Source organism: Erythrolamprus reginae, chromosome Z (genome assembly GCF_031021105.1).
Source record: "Erythrolamprus reginae isolate rEryReg1 chromosome Z, rEryReg1.hap1, whole genome shotgun sequence".
In the NCBI taxonomy this organism is placed as follows: Eukaryota; Metazoa; Chordata; class Lepidosauria; order Squamata; family Dipsadidae; genus Erythrolamprus; species Erythrolamprus reginae.
In genome coordinates this window covers 99,022,239-99,035,676 of record NC_091963.1, presented here as the reverse complement: position 1 = coordinate 99,035,676, position 13,438 = coordinate 99,022,239, and the positions used below count along the sequence as shown (strand labels likewise).

Genomic DNA, 13,438 nt, shown 5'->3' with positions numbered 1-13,438 from the left:
TTCATATCTCGAGTTGTTCGTAAGACGAGGGGTTCGTATCTTGAGATACCACTGTACAGGAATTTAAGACTGAGAAAATACAATAGAGCAGTGATGGCAAACCTATGTCACGGGGTGCCACAGGTGGCACACAGAGCCATATCTGCTGGCACACCAGCTATTGCCCTAGCTCACCTTCAACATGCATGTATGTGCCGGGTATCTGATTTTTGGCTCTGGGAGGGCATTTTTGGCTTCCAGAGAGCCTCTGGAGGGATTGGGAATGGCGTTTTTACCCTCCCCAGGATCCAGGGAAGCCTTTGGAGCCTGGGGAGGGTGAATCACGAGTCTACTGGGCCCACCAGAAGTTGGGAAACAGGGCTCCCTGGAGGTAGAAGGAGCTGTTTTTGCCTCCCCATGCATTGAATTATGGGTGTGGGCACTTGCGCATACACGATAATGTGCTCCCACACTCTTTTGGCACCCAAGGATAAAGGTTCGCCATCACTGCAATAGAGCATGGATGATGAACTTTTTTTTAACCTTTAATTTAGGTTTATGAAAGCCAAAGAGCTATGTTAGTAAGACTCACTAATATTACCTGGAAGGGGTTCAGTCCTGTGTGAGTTGCAGTAAAAGACGTGGAATGTTATTTAAAGGCAGAAAGGTGTGCCTTAATATGTTGATTTTGTCCTTGTGTTTCCTATTTTAGCAAAGACAAACTAATGCTGCTGAAAATTAGTTATTTCATATTGGATTTCTTTGTTATGCTCCCCTTGATGGAAACTTCAAGAAACTGCAGAAATAGGGCAGGTTGCCAACTGCTGCACCTGTTTTAAAAATATATTTATTATTTTTAGTTTTGTTTGTAAAATGCAGTATTTGTTTAGATTTGATATGACATAAAAACTCCCCTTTTAGATCATATACATAATGTATGTATGTCTGCATATGTGTGTGTTTGTAGATTATTTGTAGATTACAGTATTTAGATTATATACATAATGTATGTATGTATGCATATGTGTGTGTTTGTAGTGTGTGTATGTAAAACAGTTTGTCGGCTATGAAAAAATTAATTAACTACCTTGGATATGGCCCTGGGTTGGGCCGAGAGGCAAAAGGAAGTATTAAGCTCCTCCCATATTTGGGTATGCCAGGGTGATTCGACGGAAAATATATATAAAATTTAGGTGTAATTGTAATTGTGTATATATAAACATAAACATGCAAAATATTACACAGGGCAAAACCCGGACTCAGAACAATATATATATATATATACACACACACACACACACACACACACACACACATTTTGACATATATATATATATATATATATATATATGTCAAAATGTGTACAAGATAATAGGTATGGTATAAACATAAACAAAATCAAGTGGGTATAGGTAAATTTGGACAATAAGACAGTAGGACAGGGATGGTAGGTGTTGTGTTCGTTTAAAAATATTCACAGGAATTCTGTGATTGGTTAAGACGCGGCTATTTAGAAAATAGCCGCGAAGGTTAAATCGTTGTCAGTTAAAGAAAGCCCGCCGTTTTAAAAGAGTATAAATAGGGCAACGGATTAGCCGTTGCCCTCAATTCGGAATTTGCTGTTCCAGTGCTTGTATCCTGTCTTGTTATGAATAAACCAGTTCTGTTCAAACTACCGGAGTCCTGACTTTTCAGTGGCGACATGGTGGTGTGCTTATGCGTGCCCCTTACAGACCTCTTAGGAATAAGGGGAGGTCGACTGTAGACAGTCTAAGTTTAAACTTTTTGGGGTTTGAGGAAGAAACCATAAAGTCAGGTAGTGCACTCCATGCATTGATCACTCTGTTGCTGAAGCCTTGTTTTCTGCAGTTGAGTTTCGAGCAGTTTATATTGAGTTTGAATCTATTTTGTGCACGTGTGTGTTGTTGCAGTTGAAGCCGAAGTATTCATTGACCAGTAGGACATTGTAGTAGATGATTTTATGAGCTACATTTAGAGCAGATCAAAGGTCATGTAGCTCTAGGTTTTCTAAACCCCAAATTTCAAATCTGGTGGAATAAGATATTCTGTTGTGAACAGAGGAGTGGAGGATTCTTCTTTTGAAATATTTCTGGACACTGCCAATTATATTAATTTCTGATATGCAGTGTGGGTTCCAGACTGATGAGTTGTATTCGAGGATTGGTCTAGCAAATGTTCTCTGTGGTTAGCAGTTTAATATTGCCAGAGAAGAAGCTACCCAAGAATGGCCCTAGGCATTTCCTCCAAAGGACCATTCCATCTTTCCATCCATTGTGTTGGGCGGAGGGACTTTAACCCTTTCAGAAAAGGTCTACAACTTGGAAGTCCTCCTGGATCCACAGCTGAGCCTTGAACACCTGTGTGATTAGAGGGATCTTTGCCCAGGTTCACCTAGTTTATCAGTTGCAGCCCTATTTTGACCAGGAGGCTGTGCGGACGGTCACTCAGAAGCTCATTACCTCCTGTCTTGATGACTGCAACGCAGTCTACATGGAGCTACCCTTGAAGAGTGTTCAGAGAATGCAGATAGTCCAGAATGCAGCCGTGTGAGCTATTATGGGTGTACCAAGGTACATCCATATAACACCTATGCTCCACATGCTGCACTGGCTGCCAATTAGTCTCCGGTCATAATTCAAGATGTTGGTTATTACCTATAAAGCCCTACATAGCTTAGGATCAGACTATCTTCGGGACTGTCTCTGATGCATACCTCCAAGAGATCAATTAGATCACACAGAGTTGACCTTCTCCAATCCCGTCAACTAAGCAATGCAGATTGGCAGGTCCACAGGGGAGGGCCTTCTCTGTGGTTGCCCCAGCCTCATGGAACCAACTACCCCCCCCCCGATGTCCATACTGCTCCCACTCTACTGGTCTTCTGAAAAGCCGTGTTAGTCAGCAGGCCTGGGGGTCATGAATGTTAACACCTAGGTATGGCTGAACTGTGATTGTACTGGTATGTATGTGTGTTTGATTGGATAATTCATCAGGTTTTTTATAATGGTGGTTTTTATGTTTTTATTATCTATATTTGACTTCTGGATCTTTGTATTGTATTATTCATTGTTGTAAGCCGCCCTGAGCCCCGTGGGATTGGTCGGCATAGAAACATAGAAGATTGGCGGCAGAAAAAGACCTCATGGTCCATCTAGTCTTTGGAGAGGGGCGGCATACAAATCTAATTAATAATAATAATAATAGTAATAATAATAGTAATAATAATAATAATAATAATAATAATAATAATAATAATTATTATTATTATTATTATTATTATTATTATTATTATTATTATACTATTTCTGTATTTTATTTTAGGACGGATATATGTTTATCCCAGGCATGTTTAAATTTAGTTACTGTGGATTTACCAACCACGTCTGCTGAAGGTTGGTTCCAAGCATCTACTACTCTTTCAGTAAAATAATATTTTCTCACGTTACCTCTAATCTTTCCCCCAACTAAACTCAGATTGTGCCCCCTTGTTCTTGTGTTCACTTTCCTATTAAAAACACTTCCCTCCTGAATCTTATTCACCCCTTTAACATATTTAAATGTTTCGATTATGTCCCCCCTTTCCCTTCTGTCCTCCAGACTATACAGATTGAGTTCATGAAGTCTTTCCTGATATGTTTTATGCTTAAGACCTTCCACCATTTTTGTAGCCCGTCTTTGGACCTGTTCAATTTTATCAATATCTTTTTGTAGGTGAGGTTTCCAAGACTGAACACAATATTCCAAATGTGGTCTCACCAGCAGTGTTCCCTCTAATTTTTTGGGGGGGTGGGCGGAAAAGTATAGTGTCTGAGCGACAGTCCCTTCGGGACTGGGCAGCACAGAAATAATAAAGAAAGAAAGAAAGAAAGAAAGAAAGAAAGAAAGAAAGAAAGAAACAAACAAACAAAAAACCCACCCTGTTTTGCCTCAGAGAATTTCAAAATAAAATACTGTACTGTGTGTCTATAACAGTGAGCTCATAATAGGGCAACTCTATCAATATCAAAGTGCCACTTAAATAGTTGAGCTAGTTTCAAACTAGATTTTGATTTTCTTTCTCTCTTCCTTACTCCCATTCTTTTTCTTTCTCTTTTCCTTCCTCTCTTTTTTCTATCTGTTTCTCTCTCTTCCTCTCTTCCTCTCTCTCTCCTTCCCTCTCACTCTTTCCCTCTCGGCTTCTGGGCAGATTTGGAAAACTCTGAGTTGATGATGATTTTTAAGTGAGCGATTGCTCACTGCTCAGCTTAGAGGGAACTATGCTCACCAGTACTCTAGACAGTGGGATCACCATTTCGCTCTTCCTGCTTGTTATACCTCTAGCTATGCAGCCAAGCATTCTACTTGCTTTCCCTAACACCTGATTGCATTGTTCACCCATTTTAAGACTGTCAGAAATAACTACCCCTAAATCCTTCTGACGTTTTTACTAGCACAGAACTGCCAATACAATACTCAGATTGAAGATTATAATAAATTAAATTAAATTATATATCTGACAGAAAAACAGTGGTCAGGGTTTGGTAAGTATCAAAGCCATATGAATGGATGAAACCCAGAGCATCCAGGAGTTCATCAGAAAGGTGGCATCCAAAAATGAGCTACTGATAGAACAGCAGATGTGAGAGAAAGATCAAGTAGAAGAAATGCCATGGCAAAACATGGAAAAACAGATAGCTGAGGTGGCTGACATTAAGAAATTCTGCTTGTAATTAGAAAGGGCTGCACTAAAAGACAGCAGATACAGATACAGTTGTAACTTGTAAGGGACCTTGTAGGCCATCTAGTCCAACCCTTGCTCAAGCAGGAGTCACCACTCCACTTCAGACAGATGGCAGTCCAATTTCCTCTTGAAGGTCTCAGGTATTGGGGCTCTCACAACCTCCGTAGTTGATCACTTCCACTGTCAGAAAGTTTCTCCTAATTCCAGTTTTTTTTATTTATTTATTTATTTATTTATTTATTTATTTATTTATTTATTTATTTATTTATTTATTTATTTGTCCAATACACAATGAGGGTTTTGGTGGATATATATATATATATATATATATATATATATATATATATATATATATATATATATATTCACATAGTAAAATACATTATGAAGGTTATAGAGGAGATACTCACAGTAAAATATATCTAAGAAAGAATAGAAAAGAAGATATAGTAATAGAACACATCAATGAAAGAATAGAAGAAGAGATATAGGAATAGAAGAAAGGAATAGGAGATATAGGAGAGCAATAGGACAGGGGACGGAAGGCACTCTAGTGCACTTGTACTCGCCCCTTACTGACCTCTTAGGAATCTGGATAGGTCAACCGTAGATAATCTTAGGGTAAAGTGTTGGGGGTTTGGGGATGACACTATGGAGTCCGGTAATGAGTTCCACACTTTGACAACTCAGTTACTGAAGTCATATTTTTTACAGTCAAGTTTGGAGCGGTTAATATTAAGTTTAAATCTGTTGTGTGCTCTTGTGTTATTGTGGTTGAATCTCTCCTTGGTCAGTTTCCATCCATTGTTCCTTGTCTGGCCTTCTGGCGCCTTGGAAAACAGCTTGACCCTCTCCTCTCTGTGGCAGCCTCTCAAGTATTGGAAGACTGCTATCATGTCTCCCTTGGTCCTTCTCTTCGCTCAATTGTCCATGGCCAGTTCTTGCAACCGCTTTTTGTATGTTATCGTTTCCAGTCCCCTAATTATCCTGGTTGTTCTCCTCTGCACTTTGTCTAGTGTTTCAATGTCTTTTTTGTAATGTGGTGACCAAATCTGAATGCAGTACTCTAGGTGTTGTTTAACTAGGGCTTTATATAGTGGTATTAGTACATCCCTAGTACTAGATTGTATCCCTCCATCAGTTTAGTACTGCACGTCATAGTAGCTGAAGAACAGGCACTAGACACCATCATAGAAGCAGGAATCTACCACACTAAACAGGATCTAAAGTGCAGACTACGTAGAGATGTGTATGTGTCTTTGTGCACACATACACATGTGCAGGTCCACATGCAGGCATACCACATGTGTTTGAATCAGTTTTGATTTCTGGCAACTGCCTTGATTTGTTTGTGCAGTTTTCTGGCAAGATTTCAAAAGTGGTTAATCTTTGCCTCCTTCCTAGGGCTGAGAGATAGGATCTGGCCCAAGAGCTAACTTTAGTTGTATGGCAAAGACTCCCAGTTTTTAACCTGATGCCTTAACCACTTTGCTGAATTGGCTTTAATATTAGATTACGTAGGGCAGTGGTTAGAATACAATACTGTAGTCTACTTCAGCTGACTGCTAGCTGCAGTTTGGCAATTCAAATCTCGACAGGTCAAGGTTGACTCAGCCTTCCGTCCTAAAAGGAGGATCCAGATTGTTGGGGGCAATATGCTGACTCTGTAAAACCATTTAGAGAGGGTGTAAAAGCACTATGAAGTGATATATAAGTCTAAGTGCTATTGCGATGATCTCTATGGGAAAAATAAGCAAATGGAAATGGAATAGCTTCTTCTCTAGAAACAGTGATTTATTAACCAGAGCATACAAAACATTCGTCAGACCTATTCTAAAATATAGTTCACCTGTGTGGAATCCACACTGCATATCAGATATTAATACAATCGAAGGAGTCCAGAAATACTTCACAAGAAGAGTCCTTCACTCTTCCCCACGTACCAAATTACCCTACTCCTCCAGACTTCAAATACTAAATCTAGAAAATTTACAACTACGTCGTCTCCGAACTGATTTAACTGTTGTTCATAAAATCATACATCATAATGTACTCCCTGTCAGTGACTACTTCACCTTTAACAACAACAACACAAGAGCACGTAATAGATACAAACTGAATGTAAATCGCTCCAAACTTGACTGCAGAAAATACGATTTCAGCAATAGAGTGGTCACCGTCTGGAACTCATTACCTGACTCTGTTGTTGCTTCCCCCAACCCCAAAATCTTCAACCTTACATTATCTTTTCTAAGAGGTCTGTAAGGGGCGTGCATAAGTGCACTTATGTGCCTAATGTCCCTGTCCTACTGTCTTATTATCCTTTCTATTACTACGTTCTACTTATGCTATGTTATGTTAATATGTACTATAATACTATACTTGTTTGACAAATAAATAAATTTAGGCAAAGAGTTAACAAAGAGAAAGCCTCTCCACAATACTAAATACAGTAATTCCATTTGTAAGCATGTGACTTTCAATCTCCATTCTGGGTCTGAAGCCGATACTTTTTCATGTTAACAATGTTGTAGTTTGACCTAAAAATCTTAGTATATTTTTGGAGTACCTTAAGCTAGCTATCCTTTTTTCGTGATGATCAAGTTATAATTTATGAGATTTATAAGAGTGAAAATCCCTAACTTGAGTCAATGCTACAGTTATTAGTGATTGCCAGCTAGAAGTAGTATTTAAAAGAATCCTCCAAGAGCTTAAAGGAAACCAAAGGAGTTTATATAAAAGCCCTAGTTAAGTCATGAGGTATAAGACATGTGTAAATAGCCATGACCTTGAATATCAGCAAAATCCCTTCTCAAATGTATTCCTGGCAGGATTGAAGCACAAACATCAACAGCTGTGAGTGGGCAGGAAGCAGCCTTTTCAAAGCAAACACATTCCACATTTTTGCTGATGTTACTGTACCGGCATACCAGCCCTAAGGGGTTTTTTTATAAGAAAATTATGATAATGCGTAAGATTTTCCTTTCAGACAAACATGGCAGACCGAAAGCAAGATCCCAAATTCAAAATAACTTTTTTTAAACAGAGCTAATAGATTCAGCATCTTGCTTCCATCAGGAGCCAGATAGATGACTACAAGAAATCCCAAAATAGATTATGAGGAGTCCCCTTAAGGGCTGTTTGCACTCAAGAATTGGTATTCATGGAATATGGCTTGTGGATATTGGAGGATTTACTTGTCCATTACGGCTAAAAGTAGCTGAATCGTCAGAAATTTCCCTAATCCTATTATGGTCCCATATATAATCATGGTTATCACTCAATTTTTGGAACTAACTCTTGTAAATTAATGCTATATTGTGGGATGAAGGCCTTCCCTTTTTCCTAGAATGAACTGAAGATATTGTCCATACCACAGTCACTAAATCCTGGTTCAACACTGCCTATTGCTCATCAGATTTATTTCACGAGAGAAGAACTTTCTCTCCTTTAGAAACATAGAAGACTGACGGCAGAAAAAGACCTCTAGTCTTTTTCATCTAGTCTGCCCTTATACTATTTCCTGTATTTTATCTTAGGATGGATATATGTTTATCCCAGGCATGTTTAAATTCGGTTACTGTGGATTTACCGACCACGTCTGCTGGAAGTTTGTTCCAAGGATCTACTACTCTTTCAGTAAAATAATATTTTCTCATGTTGCCCTTGATCTTTCCCCCAACTAACTTCAGATTGTGTCCCCTTGTTCTTGTGTTCACTTTCCCATTAAAAACACTTCCCTCCTGAACCCTATTTAACCCTTTGACATATTTAAATGTTTCGATCATGTCCCCCCTTTTCCTTCTGTCTTCCAGACTATACAGATTGAGTTCATTTAGTCTTGCCTGATACGTTTTATACTTAAGACCTTCCACCATTCTTGTAGCCCGTCTTTGGACCCGTTCAATTTTGTCAATATCTTTCACTTCTTTCTTCTTTGGCCTCTCCGAGATCATCATGGTTGCCACCATTCTAAAAATGTTAGGAACACATAAACCATCACAGGTTTCTCTCCAGATGACCAATTGCAAAATAGTGCAAATAATAAGTTTCTCACATAAGTATAGGACTTGTGTGCCATTGTGATTTAGTAATCACTACATTGTGTTATCTTATAATATTGAAAAGTGCTTTTCCATCATTTCCCCCCAAAAAATGAACAAATATTTTAATATTATTTTTGCTTTTTGAATGTAATAATCTTGAATGAGGCAAAAGTAAATCAAATTAGATTTTATATTATTATTATATAACAACTGAAGAAAATATTAGTCTCTAGCGAGGTTTAACTTTGGGAGATATTTGCTATAGTCCGTCCCCCATCTTCCTCTGAACAATATCTAATAAGCAGATCTTTAAGAAGGGAGTTGTTTTATTTATTTTAAATATACCTTATCCATAATTTAAATATTTCATTGGCTTTTACTGTACTGTATATTCTTCACAATTATCAGAAAGTAGGCCATAGAGAAGTTGATGTAATAGTGTAATACAAATGAGTTATGACTCAAGGCCTGGATGTGTTTCAATGTTTTAATGTAATCAACCTGCCACAAAGTTCCTGGCTGACAAATTAATAAATAAAATAAGTATCAGATTTTGTGCTTATATGCAATGAATAGCATCCTGTTAAAATGCAGGAAATGCTTGGATAAACTAGATGTTTAAGGTAACAACATTATATTTGGAAACCAAACAAACTGTGTTGTATAAAATTTATATTTTCTTTTGTCAGTAAATATAAACTTAATACAAAAATAGTTTGTCACAAAAGTGACTACCTGCAAAGACCCCTGGATTGGGGCTGAAAGGTGAAAGTGGAAGCAGTATGCTCCATCCAATATTTGGGTAGTATAGACCAGGTTTCCCTGATAGACAGATCACGTTGGAAAACAAGCTGTGTTGTTATACAGCACATACTTATTTTGCATGATTTATATAAATTTTGGATTTTCTTAAATGAGAACATATATTCTCTGACAACATAAGATATTTTCTTACATTTCTTTCCATTATCTTTATTTTTCTTAAGCCTTGTGAATTGGCTGGCAGAACCTATCCTTGGTTATTTCCTTCTGTTGCCTTGTGGTCAGCTCAGCACTAGGGACAAAATCCCCAATTCAGAACATGTGAAAGTATTCTGAATAGTTTTTAAAAGTGATATTTGCTTTTGTCCCTTTAGGTACTGAACCTGTTTTTAGCTTTGCTGCTTAGCTCCTTCAGTGCCGATAGCCTGGCAGGATCTGATGATGATAGTGAGATGAACAATTTGCAAATTGCAATTGGAAGAATCAATCGAGGGATTGATTTTGCAAAGAAACATGTCCTCCTGCTGCTTCACAGAGAACTGAAAGAGAAAACAGAGCTATCATCTGATGAACCAGATGACAGTAAAAAAGAAAACTTTGTTCTCAACCACATGGACACTCTCAACCATGTAGATACAAGCCAGGATTTCAAGTCCGAATACATGGATGGAATAGTAAAAAAAGAGCAACTCATTGATGAACTGAGCCAAATGAACTTCATTAATAATCCCAACCTGACCATAAATGTACCTATAGCATCTGAGGAGTCTGATCTTTATGATGAAACTGATACAGGTGAAGAAACTGCTGATGACATCAAGGTGAGTTTTTTCCTCCCAAAGAGGTTAGTGCAGAGATGTAGCTGGCTGGAGTTTGTTTTTTGAAACCTATTCACATTCAGGCTCCTTTGATGAGACTATTCTCAAAAATGTTTGACAAAGGTAGGTTATCTATCATTACCAATTGCATTATGAATTGAAGAGGATTCTAGAACAATTCCTGTTCACAAGTTATGTAGCTTTATGGAAGGTGTAAAGCTAGATAGAAGAACAATTGAATAAGTAGCACTTGAGAATAAAAAATGGCAATATCTAAAAACAGTAAATTCCATAACGCCATTCTTTATTCTTAACTCCTCTTATAAGCCTTTTCAAAATATCTGTTGTTTTTCAAATGCATCATGTGTTGATGATTATTATCTTCACATATTAATATGCTGCCTCCATGGAGAAAATCTATTTATGTAGTCTCTAGAATTCAGAAATGACCAGATGGCACATAATCTCATTACATTGGTCAACACAAAAAATATCACCAAAGTTAATATGTCTGTTTTATGGAGTTTGATGTACGGATGCCAAAAATATGCTTAGTTTTGCTCTATCGCATAAAGTTTGTGATATAGAAGCATTTTTATTATTACATTATTTCTATTTTATGTGCTTTTTCTATATTATTCCCATTTCTTTGCTTGTCGTACTTAATTGTGAATTTTCTTGCAGGCACAACATCAATAAAGTTTTTAGTGAGTTTTATGGGAAGGAGTATTTCCAGTGCAGTCAGCCAATGGGTCCAATAATTTATTGTTTTTTAGGTGCTGATTTATCCTCTTTTTCAGTAGAGTCTCCATCATTTTAACGACAACTGATGTCAAGCTAACTGGCCTGTAGTTACCAGCTTCTTCTCTACTGCCCTTCTTGTGGATAGCCACAACACTTGCCATTCTCCAATCCTCAGGAACATCTCCTGTTAACAAGGATTGGTTAAACAAATCAGTCAGGGGGGTAGCAATGACAGATCTGAGTTCTTTAAGAACTCTGGGGTGGATGCCATCTGGACCCATTGCCTTATTTATCTTTAATCGTTCAAGTTCTTCTAAGACATCGGCTTCTAAGATCACTGGAGCTGAATCCGTACAGTTGGAGGCAATGCTATATCCCTCTATAGTATTATTTTGTAAGGTGTCTTTTGAGAAAACTGAACAGAAGTAGCTATTGAAATGGTCAGCGATCTCCTTATTCCCATTAATGCATGTATTTTTCCCGGTACTAAGCTTCGTGATGCCGCAGTTTTTCTTCTTCTTATCACTAATATATCTGAAGAAGGTTTTATCCCCCTTCTTTAGAGATTTGGCAATTTCTTCCTCTTTTGAGGCTTTAGCAGCATATATTATCTGTTTCGCCTCCTTCTGTCTCATTTTATACACCTCCCTATCAGCTATACTTCCAGACTCTTTATACCTCCTATAGGCAGCCTTTTTTTCATTGACTATAGTCCTTACATCATTGCTAAACCATATCGGTTTCTTCTTCCTTTTACCTTTAGTTATTTGTCTTACATACAGTCCAGTGGCTTTTAAGATGGCCTTTTTAAATACAGTCCACTGGGTGCTCGCTCCTGCCATTTTATCCCTCCCCTTTAATTCATTATCTAAATATTCCCCCATTGCATTAAAATTTGTTTTTCTGAAATCCAATACTTTGGTTGCATTATAGGATTGCTCACAATGAGTTTTTACATCAAACCACAAACATAGATGGTCACTGCAACCTAAATTTTCTCCTACCTTGACATCTGAAACCCAATTCCCATTCGTAAAAACTAAATCTAGAATATTCTCCCCTCTAGTTGGTGTCTTAACCAGCTGTGCCAGAGCTGCTCCTGTAAAGGCCTCTACTATATTCTTACTTTTGCATGTAAGGGCACTGGGGATATTCCAGTCAACATCAGGCATGTTGAAATCACCCATAACCACAATATCTCCCTTTACTGCCATTTGGGTAATTTCATCCACCATCTTGTTGTCATATTCCTCAGATTGCCCTGGAGGCCTATAGATCACCCCAATTCTAATGACAGAACCGTCTTTATTTTGCATGCAAATCCAGAGGGTCTCTAGATCTTGACATGTATTTTGAATTAGTGTTGTTTTTAGAGTTTCTTTAACATAAATGGCTACTCCACCTCCCCTTCTCTCTATTCTATCCTTCCTATACAGTGTATATCCTGGTATGGATATTTCCCATTCATTAGAATCCTTAAACCATGTCTCAGTTATGGCAACCAGGTCCAAATGAAGGTGGTGCCGTGGATATTGCCTACCTGGACTTCAGCAAAGCCTTTGATACGGTTCCACATAAAGAGCTGATAGATAAATTAGTGAAGATTGGACTTAATCCCTGGATAGTTCAATGGATTTGCAGCTGGCTGAAGCATAGACACCAGAGGGTTGTTGTGAATGGCGAGTATTCTGAGCAGAGTCAGGTTACAAGCGGTGTGCCACAAGGGTCTGTTCTGGGTCCTATTCTTTTTAATATGTTTGTGAGTGACATAGGGGAAGGTCTGGTAGGGAAGGTTTGCCTATTTGCCGATGACTCTAAAGTGTGCAATAGGGTTGATATTCCTGGAGGCGTCGGCAATATGGTAAATGATTTAGCTTTACTAGATAAATGGTCAAAGCAATGGAAACTGCAGTTTAATGTTTCCAAATGTAAAATAATGCACTTGGGGAAAAGGAATCCTCAATCTGACTATTGTATTGGCAGTTCTGTGTTAGCAAATACTTCAAAAGAAAAGGATTTAGGCGTAGTGATTTCTGACAGTCTCAAAATGGGTGAACAGTGCAGTCAGGCAGTAGGGAAAGCAAGTAGGATGCTTGGCTGCATAGCTAGAGGTATAACAAGCAGGAAGAGGGAGATTATGATCCCGCTATATAGAATGCTGGTGAGACCACATTTGGAACACTGTGTTCAGTTCTGGAGACCTCACCTACAAAAAGATATTGACAAAATTGAACGGGTCCAAAGACGGGCTACAAGAATGGTGGAAGGTCTTAAGTATAAAACGTATCAGGAAAGACTTAATGAACTCAATCTGTATAGTCTGGAGGACAGAAGGAAAAGGGGGGACA

At 38.2% G+C, this 13,438-nt stretch overlaps 1 protein-coding gene across 2 annotated transcripts in view; it reads left to right on the top strand.

Annotated features, from left to right (window-relative positions):
- The window catches only part of LOC139153692 (sodium channel protein type 4 subunit alpha-like), an 86,854-nt gene that overhangs the window by 39,565 nt on the left and 33,851 nt on the right, over positions 1 to 13,438 (top strand). For both annotated transcript variants that reach the window (XM_070727966.1, XM_070727965.1), the window contains exon 15: positions 9,903 to 10,349. In XM_070727966.1, the coding sequence (XP_070584067.1) occupies positions 9,903 to 10,349 (447 nt within the window). The remainder of the gene's footprint in view (positions 1 to 9,902; positions 10,350 to 13,438) is intronic.